General features: G+C 39.8%; 1 protein-coding gene across 6 annotated transcripts in view; it reads right to left on the minus strand.

Moving 5' to 3' along the window:
- zdhhc20b (zinc finger DHHC-type palmitoyltransferase 20b) overlaps positions 1–15,464 on the minus strand; it is a 116,698-nt gene that overhangs the window by 59,935 nt on the left and 41,299 nt on the right. For all 6 annotated transcript variants that reach the window (XM_043691932.1, XM_043691931.1, XM_043691933.1 and 3 more), the window contains one exon: positions 6,855–6,975. In XM_043691932.1, the coding sequence (XP_043547867.1) occupies positions 6,855–6,975 (121 nt within the window). The remainder of the gene's footprint in view (positions 1–6,854; positions 6,976–15,464) is intronic.

Genomic DNA, 15,464 nt, shown 5'->3' on the forward strand with positions numbered 1-15,464 from the left:
TACATTTAAATGCCATAAAAGCACCCTGGATACCAATTCCACCATTCTTTTAAGATTATACATTAAGATAATTAAATAAAAGTTATCTATCCATGCAGTGCATCAGAACTTGAAGACAAAGTCATGATATGATGTGCTACTATCTTTATAAGGCAGGGCAATGACATTTAAAAAAAAAACAGCTGCTTATCACTACAAACCACAAGTTTTAATCTATTGTGCACAAGATTAATTAATATTCTCATGACAAATTTTGAAATTTAGCCCAATGTAATTTTGGATATGCTGATTACTTGTCATTTTGTCTCCCTTTCTCACTCTCACATTTCGTTTGCTCTCCTTTTTAAAATTCTGTTTCTCTTTACTTTTTTCTTTTATCATTTTACTTCAAATGGGATATAGGCGCAAACAAAAATACTTAATTTATTTCAAATAGAAATAAAATCAATTACTTTTGCTGTCATGACTCAATCAAAATAACTATATTTCAGTAAGGTTATTCTCCATTCTTCAAACAATTTAAATAATTAGCTGTAGTCCACAAAAGACCTCAGGTATCTTGCTCCATCAAAGATACAGCTAGTAACAACAACTTGCGGTGCACCATTCTGTAAATATGGGTCAAAACTACATGACCTATAAGAAAAACAGCATATTGATGATCAATTAAAATTGATTTTCCCATGATAATGCAAATTGCTGTTAAATACATGCATTCAGTGGATCTACTACAATCAGATTACAAAAGTTAGATTGAAATCAGTTAGACAAGCAGTAACAAATTATTCAGCCCAACAAGATTTTCAAATCAATTAGAAAAGCTGATCTATATCAGTTTATTTGTGTACCTTTGCTCTGGATACTTCGACCTTTAAAATCTAGCTTTCTCAATTTAAAAAAAAAATCAACTGACCCTGTATCCTTAGCTGTTTGGAGAAAAGAGTTCCAGATTTTTACAACTGTTCACGTCAAAGATTTAGTTATTTGTACTAGATATACAATTTTATCTTGTGGCAACCAAAGTGAATTATGTTAATGCAATATTTTAGTTTGTTGCACTTTAAAACCAATAGCAAACTTGAGGCTTCAAGTGAAATAAACAATTACTTCCCATTAAAGTGACTTATGCGTATTTTGATTTCTTAAACTTTTTTTTGCACATATTTAACCATAATGTCACTGATGGTGTCTTTTCTTAATCTGCACATTCAGCCCATTTGAAGGAGAAAGAGACTGCATAGTTAAACAAAACATTCTATGATCTGCCTGGACTGCCCACAAAGCTTTTCACTGTACTTAGGTACATGTGACTACAATAAATCAAATCAAATTCAAAGAACTGCAGCTCAGCCACAGAAGAACTAGCTGCATGTGGTTCTCAAGTAACTAACTGGCTAGTTGCTACAATGATTTATTTACATGTCTGAAATAATATATTCTTCACATCAAAACAATGTGCTCCTTCAGTATGAATGACATTTTCGTCTGTCTCCAGTAATCCAGAGACATTGGCTGTGTAGTAGGGTTCTTACAATGCAGCAGTATTATGCCTATCTCTGAACCAAGAGACCTGGGTTCAAGTTCTACATGGTCCAGAAGTGAATCTTTGAACAGTTAATTAGAAAATACCTTGGCTGCTTACTGCAAATATTTGAGCACCCTGTGTGTTATATAAGGAGGATGGCAGATCATCCAGGAATAGTTGAGACTGAAGATGACACAGGATTTCATTGGAAGATAAACAGTGGCAATGAGAGTGCAACTTGAGATTTGAATGTATGGCCCAAATATCACAAATTCTTTATTCCACTAGTATCAGATCATTACAAACAGGAAGGGAAATCAAGCACTATATGCAGCACATGCAACGATTGCACATTACACACTGGACAGAGGAATTAGTGTCCCTCCCACCTATTAACCCTCTCTCCATCAAAGTCACTTTCCTTTCCAGTAGGAGTCCGTTAGACTTCTCCAGACATCCTTCCTCATGGTTGTCACCCATTGGAGGTCCTAACACGCACTTGCCATCCTGTCAACTAGCACACAGTGAATGTGAGCAAAGCAGTTGTGTAATTATTAAGTTCAATTGTGCCACGATGGCTAGAACATTCAAGTCCACATTAGTGCAAATGAGAATGTTGCCACTACTGATCTGGGCAAATAGGTTGGAATGATATCCTCATTTGCTGGAGACAACCTTCTCACCTTATTAAGTGCACCGGTAACTTCCAAGGGATCCAGGTTCCGTGAACAATGTGGAGGCAAGCAGCTCACTCAATGGTGTTGCAGAACCTGGTATCAGTGCGTGATGGCTCAATTGAAGTAGAATTGGATAGTGGTGCAGAGTCCGGAGTGAACCATGTGTTGTGAATCCAGGTGGTGCATCTTGTGCAGGGATGTCTACTTCTACCCTGGAAAATGGCACACGAAAAACCTGCCAGGAGGCAGGATCTGAAGCAACAAATGCTGCTGATAATCCGCCATTAACCATTTTATCAGATGATTCACGGACTCTACATACTATTCAATTCTATTTGAATTAAGCCATCATGCACTGATACCAGGTTCCGCAACACCGTTGAGTGAGCTGTTGGCCTTAAGCAATTTCCCTCTGTGAACTGGTTTCTGAGGCTGCCTCCCAGTTCAACACCATAGATGTGGCCACCTGTGTCCAGCCACTTGATGACTCTATAGTGTTCAGGTCTCCACACATCCTATATTTTATTCTGACCTCTGATATTCTGATTTTGGAGGAATATCCCATGCTCCAATTGGAAGATCAATCCTGTCAGCTAAGCAATCAGTTTTCTCCTTAGCACTTCTCTCTAAGTTCTCTTGAATGCCATCCCAAATGTTTGGCGTGGCCTCAAGTGATGCTCAGCTATACACTCATTGTCCTGGCCGTCTCAGTCAGAAGGCATGGTGAATCCATGGTCTACAAGAAGGACTGTGTTTTATCCAAAGATAATATGGCAATAGCCTATGGACGAGTGTGGGATGCTATTATAATCAGCACCAGAAGCTTCTCATGACACATTCGTTTACGCTCAGGAAGCAAGGTGTGCAGTCAGCCATAGAGTGTATGGTAGAATTATTTGCACTGACCACTACCCACTGGATGATAGGCGGTGGTGCGGTTCTTAGCAACTCCATAGACTTTGCAAAGCCCCTGTAGAATCTCGCTCTGGAAGTTGTGGCCCTAATCACTGGGAATCCGATGTGGAACATAAACAGACAAACCAATCATGAACCAACACTTTGCGCCAGTTTTGGTCAGAGATGGAAATGGCCTGCATGAACTTGACAAAGACATCCCTGAATACTAGAATGTACTCAGTCCCATTATTACTGGGGTCAAGGACCACAAAATCCATTGCAAGTACCTTGAGAGATCTCCTGGAGTTCCATGCTGGGCTAAAGTCACTTCCTTGCTATGGTCAAAGTATCTATAAACATATGAACAATGAACAAGAGCAGGCCACTTGCCCTTCAAGCTTGCTTCATCATTCAATAGTTGGTCTGATTTTAATCTCAACGCTACATTACTGCATATCCCCCAACCTTTCGTTCCCTCAGTAATCAAGTATTTACCTACCTCCACCTTAAAAATACTTGAAGATTTTTACTTTTTTTTTGGACGAAGGGAATTCTAAAGACAATGCTTAAAGAAACAAATCTCATTTTTGTCTTCAATAGAAATCCCTTATTTCTAAACTATGATGCAAGTTCTAGGTTCTCTCAAGAACAAACAGCCTTTCAACATCTTCAGGTCATGTCCTGTCAGGATCTTAAAGTGAGTCACCTCTGACTGATCCAGAGGACAAAGTTAAAAATCACAAAACACCAGGTTATTGTCCAACATGATCATTTGGAAGTGCTGCATCCTATGATCCTGCTTCACTAGCTACATGACAAGGAGCAGCGCTCTGAAAGCTTATACTTCCAAATAAACCTGTTGGACTATAACCTGGTGTTGTGTGATTTTTAAACTTTGTCCATTCCAGTCAAACACCAACACTTTCACATCATGATCCAGAGGAGACAGGCCGTAGGTAACATTCTGCTCAGCCCAATGCATTATATACTTCCAGAAATAAAATTACAATACAGCAAGAAATAGTTCTCCAGAATGTGGTCGCATTAGTGCCCAAAACAATGTTCCTATTTTTGTATTAAATTCCAATCACAACAAATACAGCAAACTTAATTGGCCCTCTTGATAAACCAGCAAAAAGTATATACCTTAAACACTGCAATGTCCAAATATTTATGTTGGGAATAGCTGTGCTTGGCTTTCAGCATGCTACTCAGTGAGGCATAACAATTTGATTGTTAAGTATGCTGTAAGATATACCCTGACAGGTATTTTTTGTAAATTTTTAAAAAAAGGAAATTGTACTTATTGCTCAGATCTATAAAAATAATAAAATGCTCCAACATTCGCATCCAACAAATTCTAAACACAAATTTCACTAAGTTACAAACAGGGATGACAAGTTAACTTGTTTAAGAATCTCAAAAGAAAGTCAATCATGTGTGGAGCCCATACATCAGGTTTGTCGAACAGACAACCTGTCAGCCAAAATATGGCCCATCAAGGCGACATGTGCAGCCTGCGAGAACTTGTCTGAGTATACAAAACAGTAAGTATAGGATTAGAATTGAAAATAGCTATAGAGTTGCTCATCTAGTCATATGTTCAAAAAGCTGGCAAATGGGACTAGATCAGTTTAGAATTTCTGGTCGGCATGGAGAAGACAGGTCATCAAAAGTAAACATGGAAAAGAAACAGCTTGTGATTTAATGACCAGCAAACAATGGACAAAGTTTCCACAGGGTTCATTCTCTCTCTGCCTGTGGCTGAGTTCCTGCTAACAGCATAACTGCTGCACCTCTGAAGGAGCACAGGATGGCAGTACCAGATGGTAAAGTTGCAAGGAACAGCACTGGCAGCGAGTGCTTGTCCAGCTATTTGTGGCAGTGGGAGTGACAGAGTAGATTAAAAGCTCATGCCCTCAGCAAGAAATTGCCTAAGCGTTATGAGAGGTAGGAGTGCAGGTGCACATGTGCATGCATATAAGGGTGGGTGGGGAAGGTGAGCTGGTGAAGATGAATGAAGTGGATACAGAGGCAGCACAAGTGCATGACAGGAAAAGAGCAGTACAGCATCAAGACACTTCCTAAAATCAATGTAAAAATACACAGTAAATGAGAGAACGTAATGCAGAGGGTTTATCTATCACTGTTATACCTTAAATGCAAAGGATTATTTTGTGTATCACATGACCTCCAAATCACAACTGGTCAGTCATCAACCATAGTCACAGTCAACGGGGCATTATTCATTGTTTAAAGTGATTAGATTACATGGCCACTGGAGCCCTTTCTCAAGTCCATTGTCCAAAGTGATTGAGTTTAACAGTATGGTCCCCAGCCATTTGAGAAATTAAATATTGTTTGCATGTCTGAGTAATTGAGAAGCTGATTAGTTCACACTCATAAGTTTACTGTTCTTGCTGGGCTAACATCCAGTTCTATTCTAATAGTTCTGTAAATCACAAAGGTAAAGGAATGTAAATCTTCAGTAGTCTTAAATATTGTTGGCAACTTTTTTAAACTTACCTTGGGGTTTGTCATCTCAATATTATGTTATGAGATAGTGTTATAGGCTACTTTTATTAACTCACTCACCAGATCGCTATATTCATTCATAACCCTTTCCTAACCCGTTATTTATTATAACAGTTTCATTCATTCATTCATTCATAGAACCACAGTTTTGTAGTATAGTTTACTATCCAAATTTAAAACAACCCTTTCTAATCAAAGCAACCCGTTCAAACCCATTACTGCAATTTCATATCTTATCAACCCTGGCTACAAGCAGTGCTCACTTTTGATTAAGTGTAGTATACAGAACAAAACCACTCCCATCAAGTCTCCATAGAATTTTATAATATTAATCAGCCCTTACCAACCACCTCCTGGACCTGAATAGATTCCTCAATTAGTAAGCATTCGTTAAATACCTTTTACATGGGCCATTATCCCTTTAAGAAGGTTGAAAATCACATAACACCAAGTTATAGTCCAATAGGTTTCTTTGGAAGCACTAGATTTCGAGGCGCTGTTCTTTCATCATAAGGCACAGAATTTGTTGCAAAAGATTACAGTGTCATGCAACTAAAATGATATATTGAACAAACCTAGATTGCTGTTAAGTCTTTCATCTTTTAGAATAGTTTGCAGGTTTCGGTTCATTAATATGTAAATCCCAGAACTACTTTTCAGTCACATTCTAGAGATAACTTAAGATTTTTTTTTTAAAAGTGACATCTCAGCTTAGACAATGCATTAAAGGTGTGAGGTTAGCATCTGTCTGTATCCCAATCTTGAGTCAGACCGGTTCTATTTCCAAAGTAGAGTTAATAAACTATTACAACATTTTCATTTGCAGAAACATTCTATCTAAAAGGCATACAATCTGCACTCAATCAATGCAGGCAGTCAATCCATGTAATATTGAGATAAGGAGAAATTTCTTCATCCATAGCCTGTGGAATTCACTGCCAGAAAGCGGTTGAGGCCAAAACATTGAATATTTTCAAGAAAGAAGTAGCTTTAGTCATTAGGGTTAAAAGGATCAAAGAGACTGGGGTGAAACTGGGAACAGGATACTGAGTTGGATAATCGGTCACAATCATTGAATGGCGGAGCAAGTTTGAAGGGCCTACTCATCTTATTATCTATGTTTCAATGTAACTTTAGAATGAAAGTTTCTAAGAATTAATTACTTTTCTACCTTTTGCGACTTGCTTTATTCATCCTTTATAACTGGAATGGTAATTTACCTCCATTTGCAGTTCTGGTATAAATAGGTAAATCCTTGGCAGCTCTTCTGAGAATTTCTTGCTGTGCTTCTGGCCTTTCTTCCCGATCATACTGTTCCTTATCAGCTTTGATCAATCTGAACTGCAAAACAAGTGGATATTACATTCAATTCTAAAGTTCATCACAACATTCTCCATCAGGATCCACTACAAGTACCACTTTAAATTATTCTATCATATCTCCATCTATAAAATTTTATAATCTGTGAACAAGCATGCTCACAGACTAGTGTTTTGAGACCTCACCATTTCCCTGTCCAATTCTACAAATACGACATGCTAATCTGATAGTGACAAGCAACTTCAACTTCACAGTTTCCTATAAATGTATAACATTTAATTTTCCAAGCAAAATTTATTGTTTCACATAGCCACAAACTTTCAGGCGCCCAAATCTCATTACGCTCATTCAATAAAGTACAGGTCCATTTAATACTTCAAGTATTTATTTGCTTTATTTTTTCATGAGCATTGCAAACATTGATCCAGATGTAGGTCATACAATCTTGGCAACTATTTGAGTCGAGAAGGGCTTATGCCCGAAACGTCGATTCTCCTGTTCTTTGGATGCTGCCTGACCTGCTGCGCTTTTCCAGCAACACATTTTCAACTATTTGAGTCCACCAGCATCTACCAGTCCTTACCTTGATATTATCAATCTGTAAAGCTAAGTCTGAAGTGTGGAACATTGGCTAACTAATCAACACCATGTTCATTATATCACATTACATTTCCTTTCACCTCTGCCAGTGAAATATTGGGTCTTTTGTTCTTGCTATTTCATCATTGACAGATCGCCCTTTCCACCACTATACCTTGTCCTATGGCATGTTTTTCTGAAGTCCCTTGCTTACCTAAGATGTCTTCCCATTTTCAAATGTCTAAGTTGCTCTGTTCAACCTTAACTCGTTCTCTTTCTTTCTCCCTTGTTTGACATCAATTGTTTCTTCTCCAGTGCCAAACACATTCAAAGATGTGTCTTTGCATAAGCAGAACATTGGGAATATTTGTAACATAAACTGCATTCACATTTCAGTTAATTAATTTTTATTGATCGAATAATAATTTAAAGGAGTTTGCAAAGCAAATTTCAGGCAATGAATCAACAGTTGGGGTTTGCAATTCCAAGTACACTGACATCCACAAAAACTTTCAGCAAAAGACAATGATCAATGTCGCAAAGGACTGCTGGTGGGAAAGGGAAATTGTGTCCATTACAGATAATTATCTAAGGCAGAGAAGAAGCAAGTGACTTGTTTTAGTGGAGGCGAAAGTGAGGACTGCAGATGCTGGAGATCAGAGTCTAGATTAGAGTGATGCTGGAAAAGCACAGCAGATCAGGTAGCATCCGAGGAGCAGGAAGATCGACGTTTCGGGCAAGAGCCCTTCATCAGGAATAAGGCTGGGAGCCTCCGGAGTGAAGAGATAAATGGGAGGGGGGTGAGGCTGAGAGAAGGTAGTTAAGAGTGCAATAGGTGGATGGAGGTGAGGATAAAGATGATAGGTCGGAGAGGAGGGTGGAGCAAATAGGTGGAAAGGAAGATTGGCAGGTTGGACAGGTCATGAGGATGGTGCTGAGCTGCAAGGTTGGAACTGGGAGAAATGAGGAAACTGGTGAAGTCCACATTGATGCCCTGGGGTTGAAGTGCTTCAAGGCGGAAAATGAGGCGTTCTTCCTCCAGGCGTCGGGTGGTGAGGGAGTGGCAATGGAGGTGGCCCAGGACCTGCATGTCCTCGGAAGAGTGGGAGGAGTTGAAACGTTCGGCCACAGGGCAGGATGGGGTGGGGTGGGGGGTGTTTGATTGGTGCGTGTGTCCCAGAGGTGTTCCCTAAAGCGCTCTGCAAGAAGACGCCCAGTCTCTCCAAAGTAAAGAGGACTGCATCTGGAGCAATGGATACAATAAATGACATTTGTGGAAGTGCAGGTGAAACTTTGATGGATGTGGAAGACCCCTTTGAGGCCTTGGATGGAGGTGAGGGGGGAGTTTTGGGCGCAGGTTTTGAAATTCCTGTGGTGGCAGGGGAAGGTGCCAGGAGAGGGTGGCCTGAAGGAATTTTACAACTTTTACAGCAACTTTCAATGTTATTTTTCTGCTGCTAGTCCACTAAATGCCACAGTATTGAATTCAATTTCAAAGTTTGGCAAGGTGAGACTTGGACTTATGAGCTATATATTGCAATTTGCCATATTGCAAGCAATCTTGCAAAGTTATTCATGTTTTTACGATGTACATATATTTTATTCAAATTTCAGTGGCACCATCAACTCCCCTCTTGTATTACTAGAATGAAATCTAGTCTGCATTCATTTAAAGAGGAGACAATCAGGCTCCAAGATCCACAGGAAGGTGGGAAGAGAGTGAGTGTGTGGGGAAAAATGTGGGACAAGTCCAGAGATATGGATGTTTGAATTTAATATAATGACGTGATGTATTTTGTTATGCCAATTTCCCACAAATTGAAAAGTTCAGTTGAAAACCTAGGATACAGCAACACGAAATGCTCAGTTCCCCATAATCTCCATCATTATTATTTGAATATAATCCCACAACCAGTACATCTTTCCTCAGATACAGTGCCCAGAACTGTTCACAATATTCCAAATATGGTGAGACCAGAGTCTCCTACAGCCTCAGCACCTCACCCCTGCTCTTGTATTATAGATCTCTCAAAATGAATACTAACATTACATTTGCCTTCCTAACTGCCAAGTGAACCTGCATGTTAACCATGAATCAAGAACTAGGACTTCTAAATTCCTTTGCATTTGAGACTTCTGAAGTATTTTCCCATTTAGAAAATAGCCTACACTACTATTCTTCCTTCTAAAGTGCATTACCTCATACTTTCCCACATTGTATTCCATCTGCCACTTCTTTGCTCACTCTCCTAGCCTGTCCAAGTCCTTTTGCAGCCATCCAGCTCGCTCAACACTAATTGTCCCTCCATTTATCGTTGTGCCATCTGAAAACTTAGTAACAAAATCCTCAGGTTCTTTACCCAGAGTGTTAAGAGTTGTGGTCCCAACAATGACACCTGCGGAACTCCATTAGTCACTGGCTCGCCATCCAGAAAAGACCCCTTTATTCCCTTTCTGCCCTCTGCCAGTCAACCAACCCTCTATCCATGCCCTTAACACCAGGCCTTATCTCATTTAATCAGCCTTTTCTGCAGCACTTGTCAAAGGCCTTCTCAAAATCCAAATACATCATGTCCACTGACTCTCCTTTGTCTAACTTGCTCATTAGTTCCTCAAAGAATTCTTCAGGCATAACGTCCCTCCTGTGTTGATTCAGCCCTAACTTATTTCCAAATACTCCACAAGCTCTTCCTTATTAATGAACTTTAAAATCTTACCAACCCTCAAAGTTAGACTAACCAAATTATAAATTCCTGTCTTTTGCCTCCCTCCTTTCTCAAACAAGGGTATTATTTTAGCCATTTTCCAATCACCTGGGACCCTCCCTGACTCCAGTGATACCTAAAAGATCACTACCGATGTCTCCACAATCTCTTCGGCTCTCCTTCAGAACCCTGACATGCAGTCCATCAGGTCAGGGTGATTTATCCACCTTCATCGTGGAACAGGTTTCAGTTTGGAAATCCAATTTTCAGGTTAGGAAAGGAGTAATGGAACTTGGATTATGGCAGGGACGAGAGAGATGACATTTGGCAGAAGGGAGGCCACAGATGTGCTTGAGAAACCAAGAATACTTCTGCTATCAAAAGCACATCTTCTGGAGACAGGAATTTCACCTCCATTTTGTTGTCAGTTTCCTAATCTCGAGGAAACAAGGCCAAATTTTAAAATCAATGTTATGTGCATTGAGACTAATAAAAGTTGACAAAACATCCTGCCTTTTAGGACATACATATGTATTCTTTTCAATTTGATAGATGGCCTGGGTTGAGGTAACATTTCATTTTTATTTTGAATAAAATCAATAATAGGAGCCCACTTTCTTGCATCCCAAAACCCCCCATGTAAACTAGGTTCCCAAGAAAGTTTTCCTATTGCAATCATATTATTCTTAAACGCTCAGAGTTCTAGCAGAAAATGGTCCATACACAATAGAATTCAGCTGCAGCTCACTAAGTAAATGAGACACAGACACAGCTTGTTTTTGCTGAAGAACTCAAACATAAAAACACTTCAATATCGAGATGTTATTCAACAGGGTACTGTAATCAAGAAACACAAAATTAACTATCATATATATTACTTCAGCTCCATGTTAAAAATTCTTCCCATCAAGACATAAAAAGGAAAACAGAATAAAGCACTTCAAAATTTCAGTTTCATAACTGAGTCAATATTTATCTAGTGCCTTTCATGATTACAGGACAACCCAAAGCATTTTACATTTACAATTTTATCAAATTGACAGTAGTAATGTCAGAGGACGAGTAATCCAGAAGCCCAGATAAAAGCTCTGAGATATGGGTTCAAATGCTGCTACAGCAACTAATAGAATATAGTTTATATGTTGGATTATTATAAACACACATTTGCTTCACTGAAATTAAAGCAAAATACTATCCATGCAGCAAAGTTCCAAATGTAGAGTTTAAAATATTAATTTTGTTTCTCTCTTTATATACGCTGCTACACCTGCTGAGCTTATTTAGAACTTTCTGTCTTTATGTCTGGTTCACTGACATTCTTTAGGAAGGAAATCTGCCATCCTTACCTGGTGTGACCCAGATTCACAGCAATGTGACTCTTAACTGCTCTCTGAACTGCTCTATTCGTCATGCAGCTCAAGGGCAACAAATTCTGGCCTTGGTGTTGATTCTTACGTCTCATTAAATATCATAAAAAGCTATGCAGAATTTCACTTTTTCTAAACTTCTAAATCTCCTCCAGTTCCAAATGAATCAAAACATACACTAGCAGACTGGAATAGCTGCTCAAGAGAGCACATATTTGGAATTTACATATTCTGGATTCCATCAACACGTCAAAATCCTTTTGAAGTTTTACATAGTCTGCCTCAGTTTTCACTTCTGCAAAAGTAATCGGTGCCTAGAACTCCTCAATCTGATTAACTATACTTCTTGCATTCACACACAGAGAACCCTGATTTTAGACTTCATTATCTTCTCACTTACTCTGACTCCACCTATTAACTTACTATTCTCTTTCAGCATTTTTCGGATCCTGCTATTACTTTCTAATATTCTCTTCTGGTTCCCACATTCATGTTCAGTTACTTTAAACTCTTCCCAACAGCAGAGAGAAAACACTCGCAAGTAATTCAGTTCCGAAGCAAATTGTTTGGGTCCTCCAGTTGCCACTGCACCCTGAACTGCGTCCAGGAATCTAAAGTGCTTCCTCCTGCACCATCTTTCCAGCCACACATTTACCCATCTTATTTTTCGTATTTCTCTTCTCATTTGCATGCAACATTGGGAATAATCAAGAGATGATCACGGCAGAGATCGCACTTGCTAATTTTTCCTGAATTAAAATTGCCAGACCACATCCCTTTCCTACCTATGTCATTAATACCAACGACTATTAGGATTGTATTATAGACCCCCTAATAGTCAGAGTGAAATTGAGAAACAAACTTGCAAGGAGATCTCAGCTATCTGTAAGAATAATATGGTGGTTATGGTAGGGGATTTTAACTTTCCAAACTTTGACTGGGACTGCCATAGTGCTAAGGGTTTAGATGGAGAGGAATTTGTTAAATGTGTACAAGACCATTTTCTGATTCAGTATGTGGATGTATCTACTAAAGAAGGTGCAAAACTTGACCTACTGTTGGGAAATAAGGCAGGGCAGGTGACTGAGGTGTCAGTGGGAGAGTACTTTGGGGCCAGCAACCATAATTCTATTAGATTTAAAATAATTATGGAAAAGGATAGGCCAGATCTAAAAGTTGAAGTTCTAAATTGGAAAAAGGCCAATTTTGACGGTATTAGGCAAGAACATTCGAAAGCTGATAGGGGGCAGATGTGTGCACATAAACGGATGGCTGGAAAATGGGAAGCTTTCAGAAATGAGATAATGAGAATCCAGAGAAAGTATATTCCTGTTAGGATGAAAGGAAAGACTGGTAAGTATAGGGAATGCTGGATGACGAAAGAAATTGAGGGTTTGGTTAAGAAAAAGAAGGAAGCATATGTAAGGTGTAGAGAAGATAGATCGAGTGAATCCTTAGAAGAGTATAAAGGAAGTAGGAGTATACTTAAGAGGGAAATCAGGAGGGCAAAAAAGAGACATGGGATAGCTTTGGCAAATAGAATTGAGAAGAATCCAAAGATTTTTTACAAATACATTAAGGACAAAAGGGTAACGAGGGAGAGAATAGGGCCCCTCAAAGAACAGCAAGGCAGCCTTTGTGTGGAGCCGCAGAAAATGGGGGAGATACTAAACGAGTATTTTGCATCAGTATTGACTGTGGAAAAGGAGATGGAAGATATAGACTGTAGGGAAATAGATGGTGACATCTTGCAAAATGTCCATATTACATAGGAGGAAATGCTGGATGTTTTGAAACAGGTAAAAGGTGGATAAATCCCCAGGACCTGATCAGGTGTACCCTAGAACTCTGTGGGAAGCTAGAGAAGTGATTGCTGGGTGTCTTGCTGAGACATTTGTATCATCGCCAGTCACAGGTGAGGTGCAGGAAGACTGGAGGTTGGCTAACGTATTTAAGGAGGGTGGTAAGGACAGGCCTGGGAACTATAGACCAGTGAGCCTGACGTCGGGGGTGGGCAAGTTGTTGGAGGGAATCCTGAGGGATTCAGACTGGAGGCCTGTGACCAGTGGAGTGCCACAAGGATCGGTGCTGGGCCCTCTACTTTTTGTCATTTACATAAATGATTTGGATGCGAGCATAAGAGGTACAGTTAGTAAGTTTGCAGATGATACCAAAATTGGAGGTGCAGAGGACAGTGAAGAAGGTTACCTCAGATTACAACAGGATCTTGACCAAATGGGCCAATGGGCTGAGAAGTGGCACCTGGAGTTTAATTTGGATAAATGTGAGGATAAATTTTGGGAAAGCAAATCTTAGCAGAACCTATACACTTAATGGTAAGGTCCTCGGGAGTGATGCTGAACAAAGAGACCTTGGAGTGCAGGTTCACAGCTCCTTGAAAGTGGAGTCGCAGGTAGATAGGATAGTGAAGGCGGCGTTTGGTATGCTTTTCTTTATTGGTCAGAGTATTGAGTATAGTAGTTGGGAGGTCATGTTGCGGCTGTACAGGACATTAGTTAGGCCACTGTTCGAATATTGCGTGCCATTCTGGTCTCCTTCCTATTGGAAAGATGTTGTGAAACTTGAAAGGGTTCAGAAAAGATTTACAAGGATGTTGCCAGGGTTGGAGGATTTGAACTAAAGGGAGAGGCTGAACAGGCTGGGTTGTTTTCCCTGGAGTGTCGGAGGCTGAGAGGTTTACAAAATTATGAGGAGCATGGATAGGGTAAATAGGCAAATCTTTTGCCTGGAATCTGGAACTAGATGGCATAGGTTTAGGGTGAGAGGGGAAGATATAAGAGAGACCTTCAGGGGAACTTTTTCACACAGAGGGTGATACGTGTGTGGAATGAGCTGCCAGAGTAAGTGGTGGAGGCTGGTTCACTTGCAATATTTAAAAGGCATTTGGATGGGTAAATGAATAGGAAGGGTTTGAAGGAATATGGGCCAGGTTCCGGCAGGTGGGACTAGATTGGGTTGGAATATCTGGTCGGCATGGACAGGTTGGACCAAAGTGTCTGTTTCCATGCTGTACATCTCTATCACTCTATGACTACTTCAAACAATATATTGTAATTGCGTCCGGTTTGATCCTTGGCTCTAACCAAATCCATTCAGTCCTTGACCCCATCAAAACTTCCTCTGTAATGCTAGAATGCTCTTGTTCGCCAAAGTATCACCCTCTCCCTATCATATATTTTCTCAGCCACAACCTTGGGTTGTCCATCCTCCCATAGAAGAATTTCCAGCAGGCATTCCATGACATCTCTGACCCTAGCACTAGACAGGAAACAAACCATTCTGTAGTCACACTGACAACTGCAGAACCATTTGTCTGTTGCCCTAACTAAAGAATCTGCTATCAATACTGCCCTTTTGCTCTTCTCTCTCCCTTCCAGTACAGATAAACCATCCAGGGTACCATGGTTTGGCTGTTGCTGCACTCCTCTGAGGATCCATCATCATCACTGATATTTAGAACAGAAAAATTTTTGAACTTCTGTGACACATCTTGTGAATGAAAATCCAGGTTAATAAAGATGTTAGAATACAAAAGATGGGAGGTCCAGTAAAGAGCACTGGGATATTATTCCATCACAGATGCTTTTGTGAACATCAACAGGCATGCAACCTTGCAATACCAAAAATACCAGCAAATAGTATTTTACTTCATCATCCCTTTTTCATGCATCCTTCACCACTACTACTATTTTGTCTATAATTTTCTTGGTAGATTACCTTGGTCACAATGGTCCAGATTTCAGTCAGTGGCGAAGCAAAGATACTTGCCGCTGACCTCAAAGAAAGCTGCCCACAAAGTTCTCTGTGGCATGGATTTCCCCCTTCAGATGTCCAACAG

Source organism: Chiloscyllium plagiosum, chromosome 6 (assembly GCF_004010195.1).
Source record: "Chiloscyllium plagiosum isolate BGI_BamShark_2017 chromosome 6, ASM401019v2, whole genome shotgun sequence".
Classification (NCBI taxonomy): Eukaryota; Metazoa; Chordata; class Chondrichthyes; order Orectolobiformes; family Hemiscylliidae; genus Chiloscyllium; species Chiloscyllium plagiosum.